Source organism: Lissotriton helveticus, chromosome 6 (genome assembly GCF_964261635.1).
Source record: "Lissotriton helveticus chromosome 6, aLisHel1.1, whole genome shotgun sequence".
Taxonomy (NCBI): Eukaryota; Metazoa; Chordata; class Amphibia; order Caudata; family Salamandridae; genus Lissotriton; species Lissotriton helveticus.
In genome coordinates, this window is record NC_136067.1 from 1,041,146,460 (window position 1) to 1,041,163,062 (window position 16,603).

The 16,603-nt window shown below is 42.7% G+C and overlaps 1 protein-coding gene across 2 annotated transcripts in view; it reads left to right on the forward strand.

Annotated features, from left to right (window-relative positions):
- UTRN (utrophin) overlaps positions 1 to 16,603 on the forward strand; it is a 1,532,463-nt gene that overhangs the window by 673,840 nt on the left and 842,020 nt on the right. For both annotated transcript variants that reach the window (XM_078648677.1, XM_078648678.1), the window contains one exon: positions 7,441 to 7,595. In XM_078648677.1, coding sequence (XP_078504803.1) covers positions 7,441 to 7,595 — 155 coding nt within the window. The remainder of the gene's footprint in view (positions 1 to 7,440; positions 7,596 to 16,603) is intronic.

Consider the following 16,603-nt stretch of genomic DNA (forward strand, 5'->3'; position numbering starts at 1 on the left):
ACCAACATCAAATTCACAGCATCTGAACTGCGTATTCTATCGATGGGACTGTCTTATTGTCCTCCTAGCGACTTCAATTATGCTAATATTAGGATAGATTTATTCAAATTTGTCCGTACATTGAAGCTACAAAAACATTTTGCTGGGAGTAAGACACGGGCAATTGGGGAGCGAGCAGAAATAGACAACCAAGGGCTCTTGGTGCGCGATGCGCCATTGCTACATGACATGGAATCCCTCAGATGCGAACAATCGATTTCACAGAGCACACCTGAACAGCCGAACATCAATCTAGGGCGACTCACCAACTTTAAGCCACGTTCCACCTACACGCCGGCTATGCTATATGACAATATAGAAATATTCCATGAGGCAGCTATTAAAGAAATCAAGGTGCTATACACCAAAATGCTCAAAACTAAGCAACACAAATACCAGCAGAACGACAAATACACTAAACTGGTTAAAAAGATCCAGCAAGATGACAATATCATTGTCAGGCAGTCAGATAAAGGGGGTATTATTGTGTTATGGCCAAGACAACTCTATCTGGAAGAAGCCCTCTCTCAATTAAACAATTCTGACTGCTATAGACATTGCGATGTGGAGGTGGTAAGAAAAGCCCAGACAGACTTCTACTCCTTGTTAATGGGGTGGCGGTCCTATGGTCTCATTAGCATGGATGAACTGAAGTTCTTAAAAAATGACCACCCCATCACGCCTGTTCTGTATCTGATCCCAAAAATTCATAAGGATCCAGCGAAACCCCCTGGTAGACCTATCATTGCTGCTTGCGGGGGTTTACTGGAGAATACAACAATTTATGTGGACTCATTTCTACAAGAGCACGTGCAAAACTTACCATCATTTGTCCAAGACTCCAGTGATTTCCTCCGCAAAATTAAGGATATCCAGTGGGATCCAAACTGGTGGCTAATAACTTTAGATGTAACATCATTGTACACCAGCATTGTGCACCGGGATGGAATTAGAGCTATTGAATTTTATTTGGGACATAGACCTATAAATATGTCAGAACACAACAGGATGATATTGTCTATGATAACTTTCTGTTCGAACCATAATTTTTTTATGTTCAACAACCAGTATTATCAGCAGGTCAGGGGGGTAGCCATGGGGGCCTGTTTCTCTCCCAGTTATGCCTGTTTGCATATGGGCTACTGGGAGAGACAGGTCCTCTATGGTGAGCACGCTGACATTGCTGCAAGCTCTATTGTTCAGCGGTATCGTTACATTGACGATGTGTTCTTAATTTGGTGTGGCACACGAATACAAGCGGAACAGTTTATAGATACTCTCAACTGTAATCACTATAACTTGGCGTTTACATCAGACATTAGCCAATCTCAGGTACACTTCCTGGACATCACCATAGAGATCAATAAGGGTAAACTACAGACCAAGCTGTATAGGAAGCCAACGGCAGGGAACACTGTGCTCCACGCCAGTAGCCATCACCCCGCCCATCTGATTCGGAGCATCCCCTACGGGGAGATGCTCCGAATCAGACGTCTGTGCAGTACTGACGCACAATGTAGCCAGGCTCAGGAAGCGAGCCAAATTAGATTTTTGACTAGGGGCTACAAGACGGGGGAGATTGACAAGGCTATGCGTAAGGCAAATGCACTGCCCCGTGATCTGGTCCTTGAGCGCAAGCAAAAAGCTAAATCCACAGAGGCACATGATAAACAATCTGTGAGACTGATCTGGGCTTACAATAAGCAACATGGCGCACTCAGAAAAATTGTGGCCAAACACTGGGATCTAATCAGATGTGACCATATTATAGGAGGAAAAATGCCGGGCAAGCCATCAATCACCTTCAGGAAAGCATATTCTATGCAGGATGCCCTAGTTAAGTCTAGTCCGGAGGTGGTTACACGTAAAAACTGGATGGACAAAAGCAGGGGCTTCAGAAAATGCTCCAGCTGTAAGGCCTGCCTTCATGGGGTCAACAAATCAGAATACACTATTCCCTTTTCAGCTACCCCGCGCAAGATTAATAAACAACTAACTTGCAAGAGCGAATACGTGGTGTATGTGCTGGAGTGTCCCTGTGGCCTGCGATATGTTGGTAGTACCAAGTTGCAGGTTCACAAGAGGATACTCCAGCACATACGAGCCATCAACACCAATGACTCCGTGTATCCAGTAGCTCGGCATTTTAAAGAGTGGCATAATAACAACAGTGCACTATTAAAATATTACGCCATTGATTCTGTGGGCCCCCTGAGAAGAGGAGGGGACAGAGAGGAAACGTTGAGAAAGTTAGAGACCTGGAGCATCTTAGAGATGGACAGCAAAACACCAGGTGGTCTCAACTCAACTGAGGATTTTTACACTTGCCTTTGAACCCCACTTCCCTTTCATAGTCTCTTTTAGCGCAGTTCAGTTACTTGAGTTCACGGATATACTATATAGCTGGTTCTAGGATACTGTACATAGGGTTATTTAACTGTCTTAACATCATAGGCCCTATGTATGATGAGCAATGTGGACGCAGCAGTCAAACATACTAGCCTAGGATTAGGCTATGCAATAAGAGAAAAAACTAATAGTAAAGAAAACAAACTTATTTTATGTTTATCACTATGCACTATCACTTTGGTTGCAATATATTGAATGTTCCCCTGTAGGCCAGCAAAGTGATGATATTATCGTGTTTGCAATAACACTGGAGGCTGCGATAACGTATTTAGACAGGTATTATCTCCTCCATGGCATAGACACAGTAGTGTGTGCCAACCATCACAAAATGTGCAATAGTTGAATATGGACATCAGTGTTATCCTTATCAGAAGTCTAAATTTATTTTAACTTTTGTACGGTCTTATCCTGGTTTTATATTGGTGAATTGTTACCTGATATATAATTATAGACAACATTATAAAGTGCGTAGTTTTTTAATGGATATTTTATCTTGTAAATATGCCTATTATGTGTTCTTAAACCCCATTTCTGGATACAACTGTTTACACTTTATTGCTTTTGCACATGTACAGTGGCTAAACGAGGATTATCCCGCAATTTGAGTAGCCTTCCAGTATGTTTTTCATGTCTATGAACTTACTGCAGGAGCATGTGATTAATGCAACCAATCACGGTTTAATTATTTTTGCATTTGCACTTTAAATTTTGCCCTCCCTCCCCTTTGCGTCATGTGACCAAGGCCTCTGTGAAGGCCGAAACGTTATGCTGAGGTGGGCCTTCCACGTTATTGAATAAAACTATTCCTCACCTGCACCCTGGGTCTTCCTCTCTTCTTCTGCGCCGTTGGTATCCAGCATAAGGGCTCCTGGTGAGAGAATGTTGAGATTGTGTCTATATATATATATATATATATATATATATATATATATATATATATATATATATATATATATATATATATATATATATATATATATATGTATACACATGATCGATATTGCCTCCGCTTAGAGGAGTATTTCTTTTTTCACCTCATGGTATTGGCTGTTTAGTGTATCGTTCCACTTCATATGGAGTGATTGTATTACAGTGCATTGAGGCACTGTTTTATGACTCAGAAGAGCAGTGGCGCATCACACATTAAACTATTTAACTCATAGATGCATCATGCATTGAATACAGAAAATACCCTTTTTTCTTTTGTTTTGTTTGTTTGCTGTAGCAAGCAGATTTTATGGTTCAGTCATTACTCAATATGCAAACCAGGCCAGTTCAGTTCGATTTGCCAATGCTGGTTATTGTTTGCAAGCAATACATTAGATTCGTGGACATGTACCGATCACTCAAAACATGCAATACCCAAAAAGTGTCGCTAGGTGGAGTGTGAAAACACACTTTAGCTATTCAAACCTATACAGTGTAAGGCCAAGGGTTTCTTTTCACTTTACTGGGCACTTGGTTTACCAGCCCTGAAATCGTAGCAGTTCCTTATATTTATAGTTTGTTTTCAAATGGATTGAGTGGAAATCCAGGACCTTCTTTTTTTTTTTTTAAGTCATTTGCTCTTTTTGCATTGCCTGCTTCAGACGTCTTAGGCCACTCAACCCCTTTGCAGTACTGTTTACGTTTTCGAAATTGATCAGCATTTTTTGGGCTGTGGCAGGAATTTGACATGACTGGTGTTTTAAAGTGTGTTGTGCAAAGTTAATCACAGCGTTTAACACAGTATTTTCAGCATATTGCAAGGTTAGTCTAACTAACACTCTTAAAATACCGCATAGATTGCACAAGTCTATTTCTAAATTGTGTGTGATTTTGGATTGTAATATACAGTGAACTTCCTCAATGAGAAACAAATTGAAAGGACACTAATGTGCTAAAGAGGGTTGATAAAGGAGAAAAGTGACTTGAAACAAAAGCATGAGAGTTTGACAAGAACTTTAGAGTTTGAAAAAAGCAATACATGCGGATTTGTGCCAAGGGCATGGTGTAGCTGAAGAGATATTTAGGTAGAGCCCGAGTTTTCTCTTTACCTCTTGCATCCTTAATTCTCGAAGATGTCTTAGGAGCAAGTGACATGTCCTGGCAGCTCGCATCAGCACCACTCTGGTTAGAAGAGTTTGGTCCTCCCGTTCTAAATTGAGCTGGGATGTACTTTTGTGCTGCCATTTTGCTTACATTTGTGCTTCTTCTGTTAAATCTCACAAGACAAAATGATGTGATTTGACATAATCTTCCCTTGGGAGACTATTCTTCTATACTATTAGTTGCATGTTCGCTTCATACTTCCACTTAACTGTATTGTCTAACAAAGCAATATCCAGTATTGATCAGTAGGCGCATTATCATTGATCCAAGAGTTTGTTGACAGTGCAATTCCACAATTCAGCAGGGAGTCCCCATCAGATCCAAGGTGCAGCACAAGCTTGTTGGTTTCTCGCACTCTGGCTTTGAGGGGACAGGTACAGGGGTGCACAAACCTCAGATGCAGGTCTTAGGTGACAAGGAGCACAGAGTGCCTCGATCTGTGTGAAGGTTTGCGGCCAGTTGACTATGTTATGTTTTGGGGTCTGGAGAGGGGACTCTGTGGGCTGAAGGCGAGGGTATAATGTAAGCCGCGGACAACCCATGTGGCATAAGCGAGGCATCGTCCGCAAGTATCTCAGGCCTTTGTATGTGTGGGTAGTGCCGTGCTAGAAGTTGTTAAGTTATTCTGCCCTCAGATCCTGCTCTACATTAAAAGCGGATTCTTTGTTAAGGCTATTTTTGGCAGCTGCCTTGGGCGTCACCACAAATGGCTACAATAGTGCACATATTGCAACAAATAGCTCCATTAAATCACCTTGTTGCTAGGGTAGCTGGATGGAGAGTAAATGGCAAAATAAAATGTTGCTTCTCGCTCAAAAAATCCTTACAAAACACCTGGAAAGGGCCCGCAATATTTCAATCTATGTCAGTGGCTGAAAGTTACGTCAAGGAATAGAAACAGAAGGACTCCGCTATACCTGGTAAGCAAAGAGGAGAAAGTAGGGAGGAGAAGCTGGAACAAGAAACCCAAAATACTCCCTCTTCTATTATTTGAAGACAGATTTGATACTTAAAATTAAGCCACAAATCCTTAAAACTCAAAAGATTTTATTATAAGACAATTGAAAAAAACCACTATTTTCTATAAAAAGAAAACAGTAGACAACTGGAAAAGGAAACGAAACGCTTAAATTAGCTTTTGATAGTTGATAATTGAGCTACCAACTGCAGATTAAGTTTCTTTCTATTGTTGGATATTCACAATCGACCATTGAAATATCTGACATTTTTGACGCGCAGACAAAGCTCCATGACATATTTACTCCCATTATTTGTGGTATAAAGCTTATTCATACCATTGATCTCTATTTGCTTTTAAAAAGTATATTTGTGATTAATATCAATATATTAAATGGCTTTGCTGATTGTGGGTGTTATTAAGTCACAATGATGCTGCTGCACTTTCTTCGTGTGAGCTCTAGACTTTTAGGAGAACTAGTGACAGCAGATGACAGGTATCAGATGAGAAATATTGTCCTTTACTTATTTCCATGTATCATTTGGGATATTTTCGTGGTACCAAAATTAGCTGTTTGTTTACAAACATACATCCCTAAGGCAGTGAAGGGTTCATTTAGTGACCGTAGGATATTACAAGGTTGAAACTAGGATCAGAACCGGTACTCTAGTTAGTAAGGGGAATCCCAATCCTAGCACGGGGTAAAAGTTCAGGTTCTAGGAAAGGTTCTTCTATATTACAAGAGTGAGAGAATGGCAAGTCTGGTGCTGAGGGTCTAATGTAAGTCCCCAGCTTAACTATGGGAAAAATAATAACCCAGGATAGAGTAAGAGTTTGCGATAAGGACATTAAGAGCCACATAGGGCTGGTGCGGTTGCCCTATTTCCTCCAAGGTATTATGGTTGATGAATTTCAATCAATTTAGCTTTACTCGCATTTCTATCGCTTTAGCAGCTAAATACTTGCCCAACCAGTGTGGCACATCTCAAATCACCTGTTTCATGATGTTTGCCACTCACCAGAGAAGAATATGACTTCTCAGTTGAGGAACTAACATGTTGTTTGTAACAGCTACAGTGAAAGACCAATCAAAGCATAGTCACCTCCTGTGCACCTCCCCCTGCTCGGAAGGAGCCGTTTAAATATCCCACAAGTGTTGTTCAAACACTGAACTGCATCTGTCATAGTGGCTTGTGTGTCTGATGTAACCTCTCCATTCAGTTCATTTTGCTGCCATTCCAATAGTTGTCCAAGTCAAGTACTTGCTCAGCCAGTGCTGGGAATCTCTCATGTGTTGCATGCTTTTTGCCACTCCTCAGAAAACACTAATCCTTTTGTTTGGGTGGGGTTCCATGGTCCTTTGAGAAGCGTTGATGAAATAAAAAACAAAGCATTGGTGAATCCAAGTCAGCCAATACACTTTACTCCTGCTTAGAAGGGCCCCCAACACTTTCAACATTTTCTAGGTATGGGTTGCACACTGAAAATGTTGCACCAGCCATCCAGAGCCATTATGATAAGCACACTCAAACAGTTAATGTTATGCACCTTTCAGATCTATTCACCATCAACCAACAGGGCCAATGCAATTAGTGGTGATTACACGATAATAGTGCAATGCACCGTCTCTCTGTCACTCACACTAGTTTGTACACATGGAGTAGGAGTGATCTCCTGAGGTAGTTTCTATGACCAAGCCTCCTCACCTATCTTCCCATGTATCTGTCCTGAATCAGAGACATTCTAAGTGCATATATGCACAGAATCTCGAAACTTTACCCAGCAAAAATGCATACCTGCTTGACCGCCATTTTCTTTTCTTTTTTCCCATCTCTTACTGATAGGTTCCCTTTTGATGTAAGTGTGATGATGGAATGTTTCATCATTAATTTTTGCATTTGTGTTCTACGTGTGGGATGATGAACCTTTTTACCATTTCACAGCTGTTACTGCAAGACTTGAACAAAGGAGAACCCAGCATGACTGCCTTCAAGGACCTATCCAACAAGCTGCTTCGTGACTATAGCAACGACGATACCAGGAAGGTGAAAGAGACAACGGACTGCCTGTGCACCGTCTGGGTGAACATGAATCAAAGGTAACGATTACACACCACTGCAGAGCTGTGACCATTACTGGAGACCCAGTGATGGATTGTTTGTGGTCTGACACGCAGAACTGTGATTCTGTGATTTGTCAAATTTTATGGGTTTTTGGACTTCAGCGATTTATATTGAAACATTCCTAGGAGCAAAACTGTTTGACAGCGCGTGGATCAGAGAAAGACGTTTATTGACAACTGGACCAGAAAGAATTGACAGCTATTCGCAGTTCTAAATTATGCCTTTTCTAAAACTTGATTACCATTTTTTTTCTGGCTGACTGTTACTTTGATTTGTTTCTCAAAATTGCAACAAAATAACTCACATTTTTCTTTATTTATATGCAGATTTTTCATACTAGCAGGTAATTAATCTGGTAGATGCTGTCACCAGGAAGCAACATGGTGAGATAGTGAAAGAGCAGTTTGCAGGACTAATGTATTGAACACACATTTTATACATAGAAACCAGTTATCTAAGCTCCAGGATTTTTTTAATTGCTGATTCCTTCATTGGCTCCTAAATTGACTCTGAATCTCAAAAGCTGATGAGAAGTCCCCCTCGCTTTCATCAGTTCTTTTAGAGGTGGCCAGTCTTACTGAAAAGGAGCGAATGGCACCTGAGATCGCAAGCTTTTGAGACTCAAGTGCTTTTGGCATAATACAAGCCACATTGAAAATACCATTGCCATTCATTGAAAGCCATTTCTGGGGGGGCAAGTATATTTCTTTTGTTTGCAGTGTTTGATTCCACAGTCTAGCTTATGCTGTGGCATATAGGGCCACCTTTATGTTCTCAAAGTAATCATTGATATGCCTGTGGCTAAAGAGTTGACATAACGTAGTCTCAATAGACTATGGTTATTACCACTGTTTTATAGTCCACATCTGGGATGCTTATTTTACTACTTTTTTTGTTGTTGCAGATTTATATAGTGCGAACTCGACCCAAAGGTATTGGAGCGCTTTACATAAGCACCAGTTACGTTACACAAGGACACATTCTTTTTTTTGGGGGGGAAGGCACTGGAGAGTAAGTGATTTGCCCAGAATCACAGGATGTGGAGTCGACCCAGAGGCTCGAACCTTGGTTTCCCAGCTCCAAGGTCAACAGTCTACCTGTGAGCCTCATCCTCTCTTGAAGTAGAACGAGTTGGCATTGTGGACTGGTAGCGGAGGGGAAGTTAATATGTACCCCTCAATTCACATTTTTTGGCCAACATAAAACCCACAGATGAAGTGTACTCATTAATGTTTATAATCCAGTATGTTGGTGGAATCCAGCAAATACTGACCCATAATCTTCAGCAAGTCAACTTTAATCCAAATCTTGCAGCCCAAATACCGCTGTTTAACCAGCATGACAACCACAACAAAGAGTCTGACTATTGCCTTCTTGCTATATGTTTTTGTGATCTTGCATCAGTTTAAGCCCAACTTTAGATTTCCAGGTGTATTGTGATGAAATGTGTTTGTCTAAGAGTAGCACACATTCCAACACATTCATCTGGATCTCAGAACCTCAATACTGAATGACAACATCACACGGTTTCCCATAGAAGACTTTGGTCTTTTTTATTTTGACAGGCAGTCTCTGCTGTTGAAGTTCACTAAGGAAAATTGATCCATGAAAATATTTTGTAATATTTTTACTATATCTTCTGTAGGAGATGGCTGTTCTTCAACCTATGCCAAAAGATTAAAATTGACTCTGAATGTAAGTTCAAATTTCCGGTGAGGACTAGTACTCTCCATTTGTTCTGTCCCTTTTCTGAATCAAGCCAGAGCATCCATGAAGGCCTTGCTCCTTTCATTCACACAGAACACTCTAACTAACCAAGGTAGAGATGCTTAGCTGCCTTTGAAATGTATCCATTGCATGCATAACCAAATAAGATGCAGACATTATAAACTGAAGTGAAGCATTGTACTGTCAGATGCCCAATGTAACAGAGCAGTACAATATGTTTTTGAAAATCCTACAAAAGGAAACTTTTGTTCTTCTGAAGCTGGCACTTCTTTGGATTTACTATATGAGTTTTGTTCAGGAAGCGATTAGTGCTCACAATGGATAGTCTTATAGGCACATTTTATTGAATTTTGAAGGGTACAATGCAGTGTAACAAGGAAAATAATCTTTAAGCATTGAAAAGAAAAACTAAGGTGCATATCCAACAGTCGCTCTCTTCCCCCACTTCTCCCCGCCCCCGCCATTACAGAAAACATTGTTCTGAACAAGTCTTTTCCCACATTCAAGTCTAATGAACCTCACCCCGAATATTTACGAATTTCAGTCTCAAGCATATCCACCTTGGTGGTGCCTGGCCGAAGGTCAACCACTCTATATCACTCCCAGTCCCCCGATATCTTTATGTACCCCTGGGGACAACCTTTGGCATTGTAGAGCAGTCTTTCCATTTTTATGCAGTGGCCGAGCCCTTTCTACCACTTCTATGCTGCCGAAGGCTCACCTACATCCATATTTGTGCTATATCCCTTAGAGCACTGTGAGCCCAAGCCAAAGCAGTGTGAGCTTATGTCTGTTGTTGTCCAAATCTGAATTTATGTCTTGTATGACCAACCCATGGTCTTGTGATATAGTCCACCCCAGGACCACCCTAGACAGAAAAGCACCTGTGTCAATAGCTTGATAATCTCGACAGCCCCAGGTTGCGTGCAGGATGCTCTGCACAAGGGTAAGTGGCCGGGGAGGCTATCACCCCCATCCCTTATAATCTTTGTCTGGTGTCGTATGCTCTGTGGCAGAGCTCTAGTTGTATCAAGGACAGTCTAGAAGAGATTGCAGAGTGTCGAGGGGTCGCCCTATCCTCGGCCGACTCCTTGTCTGTGAGCAAGCCTAGATCTTGCTCTCAAGCAGTTCACAAGGAATCAAAAGATTATTTTGTGTTATTGATTATTTTGCGATAGATCTGTTTCAACTTGTGGTCTTCCAGTTTGCCCATGAGAAGTTCCGCATCTAGTGGGTTCACTTCTGGGCAGTCTTACATGTCCGAGATGCATTCGGACAGGAAATATCTGAGCTTCAGATACCTGTAGAATTGATTGTGTGCCCAAATTCCTCCTGCAGGCTCCAGTAGGACTTGAGAGTTTTTCCCTCCATAAACTCCCCCAACGTAGAGATACCTACGGGATTTTATCTCCTAAACCCTTGTAGGTTAGCCATCTGTCCCAATAGAGTGTCTTCCCATAGAGCAGTCCGCCTGTCATCTTGTACTGCCTCCCCAATTGTCTCAGGGTGGTCTTCCACAGATTGACCACCATCTTTGTTGCTGGTGGGAGGGTGGTGTGTGGTCCCCCCCCCCACACCTGTATGCCAAATGATGGATTGACACTCCCCAGAGAGCCCATTTCTCTGAAGCGTATTCTAGGCCTACTGAGGCATAACTCTACCATTCATTCACATTAATTAGGTGGGAGGCCCTATAATATGACTCAATGTCCATGGCAGCTATTTCACCATTATATGTGGATTTGAAGCACTTGGCCGGGGCAATATGTGGGAAGCCCTCATTCCACAGAAAGCTGCAGAGCAGAGACTTAATTTTATGGAAAAAGGTAGGTGAAATGTCATAGGGATAGTTCTGCAGTTGATAAAAATAAAAACGTGGCAATGAACCACGTTAAGGATGGCAGGTCTGCCCAGGAGCAACATGGGGTCCCGCTGTCGACCCACACTTCACTGCCTCACTCACTGGCAGTGTCGCTCCGCAGTGCTCATCAGAAGAGACTGCAGCAGATCACGCAGGCTACGTCCCCTGCCACATCACGTTTCTCCCATCGGCCTACTAAGTCTATAGTGGGTCTGGTTGGGGGTTTTGAAGTCCCAGGCAGGCAGGCGATCTTTCACTCCCTCTTCAGTCTCCTCCGCTGCCGTTCACATGTCGCTTCGCCACCCATGTGTTCCTCCTGTGCCCCATGTCACGTATGGCGCTACACAATTGCAGCGTCCATCGCCCACAGGACCATCTGTTTCAGCCTGTGCCTTCTATCAATGCATACCTGCCAACTCACATACCTGCCAACTCACATGGTGCCACAGTGTGGCACTCGATATTGGCTCCCATCATACGGTCTCCTGATGAGGAGCCAATATCACACTGTGGCAGGGAAAACAAGCCGAAAACCACAGTAAACAGTGGATTTCCAGCTAGTTTTCAGAGGCTTTTTACTGCCAATGTTCATTAAAGGGTATGAAACCAGCCTCAGCAACCTTTTTCTCTGGGTTTGAAGGAGGGTGATTGGGGAGGGGCGGGGCAAAAGTGCCTACATCCCTCCAAGGCCTGCCCGCTCCTCACAATGTGAAATTTCTGTCTTATTTGCCAGGTGTCTCAATGTGTGTCATTTGCCCTGAGCAGGGGACCAGTCGATGGGCTCTGGGTGGGAAGGATGAGTTTGGATGTGCTGCAAGTGGCTCAGGGCACTTTAAACTTGTGGCCGCTATTTTCGGCGGTCAGCTGATGCTCTCAAGGTGGATGGTTTTAAATGTAAAATCGATGTGCCTTTTATCCATCTGCTGGTGTACAGCTGTGTTCAGTCCTGATTTCCACTCCTTTCATTCTTCTGTGGCTAGAGAACATTTTAATGGCTTTTATTAGTAATAGGAAGTTTGTAATGATTTTTTAGACCCCTTATTTTGTGCTTGAAAAATAAACGGGTTTTAAATAATCCTGGCGTCAAATTTATGAGTCCCATCTGAGCGCTCACTTAGTAATCCTGGGGCCTTATTTATGAAAGCCTTGCGCCACCGATGCGTCACTTTTTCCCATGTTAAAAGTGACGCACCGGCGGCGCAAGGCCTTCATAAATAAGGCCCCTAGTTTTTTGGTTATATCAACATAATTTAGTTAGAGCAAGAACAGGAACCTTTTTTTCTGTTTAAACAAAATTCAAGTCCTACTGTAGAACTGAGCTGTGCGCTTTTAGTCTCTTTACCTGCTGCTCCATCCAGGCCTGTATTTCCATGCTCATTACATAGCCAGACACGATTTCTCTAGTTAGCTTGGCAGCTGAATGCATTTCAAGCTCGCCGTTACTAAGGCTGGGTGATTTTTTTTCCTTCCGGGAAAGTGTATTGATTTTGTTTAATATAAAAATGCTGACTAAAATCTACTACCGAGCACAAGCAGTTGATTTCCGCAAAGTGTCTTTGAGCAGCCGAGACCCATTAAAGATGCATTTAGATTTTGGTTTTATCCTTCCTCCATCTCTCCCTTGTCATTACACCACCAATTCTCTAATGCTCACTGAAACATACGGTTAGCAGTGTAGAGACCCTTTAATTGGAAGGCAAATCAATTTCAATTTCATTTTATGTTTTTGTAAAGTCGAAATGCTTTGTCTGTGGAACTTCTTGACTCCTACTTTTGAGCCACATTTGTAACTGAATAATTTTGCCTTCCAGTGCACCAGGAAATCAAGAAATTCTTAGTGTACTTAATGGGTCTTTTTAAACATGCTTGTTAGGTCTCATCTAGGCAGCGCTTATGCTATCTCTATGAGGCATGCTGGGGCAGATTTATGATAACTGGCGCATCCCCAGGGATGCGCCAGTTATCTTGCACCGCTGCTCCGCCACCCATGGTGCGCCGCATTTACAATGCGGCGCACCATGGGGCAAAAACGGCACAGATGCGTGACGCATCTGTGCCGTTAAGGTGGCGCATTGCTGGACTTGCGTCGCAAGCGCGACGCAGCTCCAGCAAGGCTCGGGGGTGCCCCATCTTTGCAATGCTGCGTCAAGACCTACGCCTGCTTCAAGCAGGCGCAGGGTTTTGACGCAGCATTGGCCTGAAAGTGACTGAGTGAAATCTTATAGATTTCACTCAGCCACTTTTGCGAGGCGCACCTGCCCCGGAACGCCCACCCTGCGCCGGAACGCCCACAAGCGGCGCAGGGCTTTACAACGTGACGCATCTGCCTAGATGCGTCACGTTGTAAATCGGTCATAGGGATGCGCCACGTTTACGCCGCCTTGCGTGATGCAACAGCGGCGTAAACGTGGCGCAAGGGCCTCATAAATCTGCCCCGCTGTATTTAGGATATGGGCGTAAAGCTCCGCCCACTTTCCACACATCTTTTTTTGGCTCCTGTCCTTTGTAAATGGTGGCTTTTCATTGGTCAATACGCTTAGTAGATCCTCCTTAGTACCGCCTTGTCTCTCCTTGTAACCGCCAATGAGGACATCCCCTGTTACATGTGTTGTTACTCCCTAGGTTTTAATTATAGCCTCAGAGCACTATTTTCTTAAAGGGCTTCAGGTAGGACTCCTGTTTAGTTCTAAGTAAGGCTGGCAGTGGTTAGTTTTCTCACTCGCACATCTAACATTTATATGAGACCTCCTATATATTTCCTTCATCAGCTCCAGTACAACCTAATCCTGGATTAATATAATAATTATTTTGACACATTTCAAGGCTACTAATTGTTTATATGGACATAGCTATTTGAATGTACTTGTGGGACTGTATTGTTTGCATTATGGGTAGGGTGGATTTATCATATCTTCTGCAGGGTGCAGTACCATATGAACTAATACTAATTCACCACTAATCCTTTATGGGTTTCCGGAGTAGCATGCTACTCGCCAAATAAAAGCGCTTTAAACACCCCACCAGGGGTAACAAGCACTATGTAAATACAAACCTTTTTTCCTCTTCTATCCGTCTGCTATCCTTCCGAATCCAAATAACTTACTAACCTATCCACCACTTAAAATTACTTTTATATTTCACTATACTAATTCAACACTAATCCTCTATGGGTCCTAGAGTAGCGTGCTACTCGCCGTAAAAGCGCTTTGATGCCTCGTCAGGGGTAGTGAGCGCTATATAAATGCAATTACAATACAATACAATACAATATGTGACCGAAAGAGGTCCCATGGGATCTCTTTTGGCCACATATGGTACTGCACCCTGCAACATGGGTATGTAAAAAACAAATTTATAATGGCAATAACTCCAACTTTCCAGGGTGCAGTACCGTATGTGGCCAAAAGAGGTCCAATGGGACCATGGCTAGGGAAAAAAAATAGTATTTATAATTCCAATAACTCCAACTCTGGCAAATGCGAGACCAATTGCATTTCCAATGTAATAGGTCTCGCATTTGTTAAAGTTAAAGCTGTTTGCGCTGAAAAGGACAATGTTTTTTACTTTTGCTTTTTTATACCATTGGCAATAGTGCTATGCAAATAAAATAGCTCCACTGCAAATAAAAAAACAAAAGTAAAAAACATTGTTATTTTTAACGTCAACAGCTCTAACTTTAACAAATGCTAGACCTATTGCATTGCGAATGCTTGTTTTCCTTCCTGCTTGTAGCTATATATCTGTAACAAGCATGTCAAAATGTACAAGCATTGGCACAGCCAATAGGTCTCACCTTTAACTCTATTATATCACCTGCGGTTTAGAAAAGGATAACAAAAAAATCCAACTCCTTTGATTCCACATGACAGTTGAGTGCAACCATAAAGGAGCTTGAAGTAACTCTGCGAGTAAAACTCTGCTTTCTAAAAAAAAAAAAGTATTTGATTTTGTCAGTAATGTGGACTGCATCCCCCAGGCTATAGAACCAGGCCGCTGCACCAATTGTGGAATCTCAGCCCCCAGGTAAAGCAGGCTTGTGCCTCACCCATTTGTAACATGAAAATTTAACGGCTGTGCCCATTTCTCCACGAGCTCGGCAGTAGTTGTCATAAAGGCTTATTTCAGACACACCCTGGCGAAAGACAATAGGCTAAATGCCAAAGACTGCAAAGAAGGCGGTTGTGCTTAATCAAATTCAGGCTTTGGTGTGATTCCCTCAAAAGTAATACTTCCGCCCCAGGGAGGTTTAGTGGGTGAAAGCAAAAAATAAGCCCCTAACCCTGCTTAAAAAGGGACCATCATCTCCAAATCAGGAATGTGTGCAATTATAATATAGATTTCTTTTTACATTATACGTCTGTCCACCCTTCAGTAACACGTCCATCTGTCTCACATGGCGGCACCTAACAATGAGGTTGAGGAATCCAGGCAGACGGGGGGGACATCACACCCTCATCATTGAGCCGATGCTAGGAAGCCTACACCCATATCACAAAGAGCCGACGCTTCGAAGAGGCCTGTGCATGAACAAGAGCTGGCATTGTTTGTGTTACAGAATAACCATCCCACACTGTACAAGTGGGTAGTAGTGCAAGCAAACAGCACTTCCGCCTGGCCAGTGGCACTCACCCACCTGTACTGAGCCAGCCACCAGCTTCCTAGTTAACTTACTGTTCAACAGCGTTTACGTAAATCACTGTATCTGAAGTCCTTAAAGGCTCAACTACACTGAGTGATTTAGACGGGGCATGAACCTAGATATTGTGCTGTCATGAACCACAACGAAAAACATATACAAGGGACTTTTGAAATGTGCGTGATGGGAGGAGTGAAAGCGTAAATGTACGAGGGACTTTTGAAACATGCGCAGCGGGGGGTGAAAACAAATAAATGAGGCACTTTTAAAACGTGCGTGGCTGGGGAGTGAAAACAGATAAACAAAGGACTTTTGAAACGTGCAGCGAACAAAAAATAAATGGATGGAGGATTTTGAAACATGCATGGCAGGAAAGAGACAAAGAGCTGCTGGGTTCACGGCACAGTACCAATTTAGTAGAAAAAAGTGTGCTGGAAACAAATGGGAAATAAAATCAGAGTGTAAGGGGACCTGTAACATGGGTGGTTGCCACAAAGTGAAAAACACACCCAGAGGCTGGCCAAGGAGCAATGTCTTGCCAGTAAAACAAAGGAATTCAGAAAGGTACAAGAAGGAACAAAAGGAATGCGGTGGGCGTGGCCTAAGCACCCTGACCAGATACAGCATGCCTCGAAGAGCAGCGCATGCGCCTGGCTAGGCTTGATCTAAAAATGTTGTGTGGTGATCATTAGTAGAAGGATCTGTTATCAAATCCTGGTGATTGTCACGTTTCCCAAAATCCTTTTGACTTTAATGCT